This window comes from Adiantum capillus-veneris, chromosome 19 (genome assembly GCF_014529385.1).
Source record: "Adiantum capillus-veneris isolate H3 chromosome 19, ASM1452938v2, whole genome shotgun sequence".
Taxonomy (NCBI): Eukaryota; Viridiplantae; Streptophyta; class Polypodiopsida; order Polypodiales; family Pteridaceae; genus Adiantum; species Adiantum capillus-veneris.
The window spans coordinates 92,815,797-92,817,949 of NC_140949.1; the positions used below are offsets into that span (position 1 = coordinate 92,815,797).

At 45.2% G+C, this 2,153-nt stretch overlaps 1 protein-coding gene across 1 annotated transcript; it reads right to left on the bottom strand.

The window, feature by feature from the left end:
- Positions 1–1,180: 1,180 nt before the first annotated feature.
- On the bottom strand, positions 1,181–1,942 carry LOC147434472 (disease resistance response protein 206-like). The gene has a single exon (XM_086489958.1). The coding sequence runs from the start codon at positions 1,904–1,906 to the stop codon at positions 1,337–1,339; it is 570 nt and encodes a 189-aa protein (XP_086346084.1). The 5' UTR covers positions 1,907–1,942; the 3' UTR covers positions 1,181–1,336.
- Between the last annotated feature and the right edge of the window lie 211 nt (positions 1,943–2,153).

The window sequence follows — 2,153 nt, forward strand, 5'->3', positions numbered from 1 at the left end:
TTTGAATTAGCAAAAATACAATAAGCAAAAGTTTCTATGACTTCCAGAGGGACTGCAATTTTATACCTCTTGCTCCTTGTCCTACTCCTCCTATTGTTTAAATGAATGGATGAATTGGATGCTAGAGGGACTGCAATTTTATACCTCTTGCTCCTTGTCCTACTCCTCCTATTGTTTAAATGAATGGATGAATTGGTTAGCATCCGTGATCTTTGGTTTGATTTTTTTTTTTTAAGGCGGGGGGGGGGGGGGTGTGCGCGCGCAAAATTGAGAACCTTTTATATAACGTGCATTCGTGGGGTATTTTTAAACTCACTGCTTAAATAAAATAAAAACAATCTTTTTTGTAAGGTTTTCTCTCAAAATGGAATATAATACCCATTTTGTTAATATATCTCTATTAAGTTTTCTAAAATGTTTACATTAGAAAACCCATCTTGTTGAACTCATGTGGTACATGATCATGATTACATAGTGCAAGGCTCCGAGTGTAGAGGAGGGATAGTGGTAAGGATACTAGAAACCCTTGCTTTAGATCTATGGCTCAAGAAAGAGTTATAAGGGAAAGGTAGTTGTAGAGATCAGTATTGTGGAGTTCCATGAGATAGACATGGATAGCAATGAGCTCCAATGGAAGTAAAATGGCTTCATCCAAGTGATTACCATGTGATCCGAGTTAAAGTGAACCCCAAGTATCCTCAATGTGAACAACAAGTAACTGCCATGTGATCCCCATGTTAATCCCAATTGGGATGTAATCACCTTGTGAACTCATCTATTCCAAAGTGATCACTCTTTGATCCCATCCATCCGAAATTGATCGCCCTATAAAAACCATGCGATCTCCATCCCATCATTTTTGTTATATCATAGTGAGTACTCACCAGTATTTCAATTGAAGTGTGACAACGCTTAATAATGGTAGAGTCGTAACCTTTGGATTGGTAGGTGGAGGATTCAAGGCTCGAGAGCACAACCCCGTTGGAACATTTTTTTTCTTGAGAATAAACGGACAGTCCACATCATCCAAAGCTCATGTGGGCGTCAACTATTCCCAACCGACCCGGGGATGGGGAGGGGGGGGAGGGGGCAGGGGGACCAAATGGAAATGAAGTTGTATACTACGTTGAATAAATTGAATTGAATAACATGAATTTGATTAAAGGTCCTTAAAGGCATATTGATTCTTGCTGAAATGCCTTAAGAAGACACGAGTGTTACTACATTTGATGAGATGGTGATTGAAAGACAGAAATTTGGAGGGGCTCGATCGATGAGGCAAAACTAATCAAGTGTGAGTGATTATAGCTCCAATCGGGAGCAATTTAATCAATAATTATGCGAAGATGAACTGGTAGAGGAACCAGAAGACGGCGTTGCCGAATTCATCAATGGAGACGCCGTCCACCGGGGTTGTGAAAGCGTCGCCAGAGACGAGCTCGTAGTCGCCGGTGCCGCCCGTGATGGGCTTGCTGCTCAACACTCCGATGTCCTCAATGCCAATGGCCGAGAAGCTGCCTTTGTAGGGCAGGCTGGTCCCGTTCACAATGAAGGTTTCCGTCACGAACACGCGATTTCCGGTCAGCTGCGACACCGTGTATGTGCCCTGCACTCTTCCCAGCAGCTCCGAATTGACGTCCTTCTTCTTCAGCAGCGGCATGTCGAAGCAAAAGATGTCGCCGAACTGAATGGGCGCTTCTGATCGGGCCGTTGAGCCCCCGCAGCGCACAGTATTGTACCCCTGCGTGCTGTTGGCCCCTTGAATCGCCAGCACGTTGTAGACCTGGAATGTGGGTATCTTATTCTTCATCAGCTTGCGCGGCACCGCCATTGCCGAAGGAGCCGAAAGCAGAGTTGCCGCCGACAGCAGCAGCATTGTGAACAGTACCTGCCTCCTACAAGCCATGATCTCTCTCTCTCTCTCTCTCTCTCTCTCTCTCTCTCTCTCTCTCGCTCGCTATCTGCGCCGTGCACTCACAACTAACCCCTCGGCGGTGCCTCTTATAACACCTAGGGCGGCCACTGCAGAGGCCTGCAGCTCTTTAATATCTTTTAGTATGCTTTGAGTTTTCAATCTGAAACTTGCCGTCTATATATGACAAGGGAAGGGATTGATGGCCGTCTATTCTATTGGCTCCACTCGCGTTTTATTC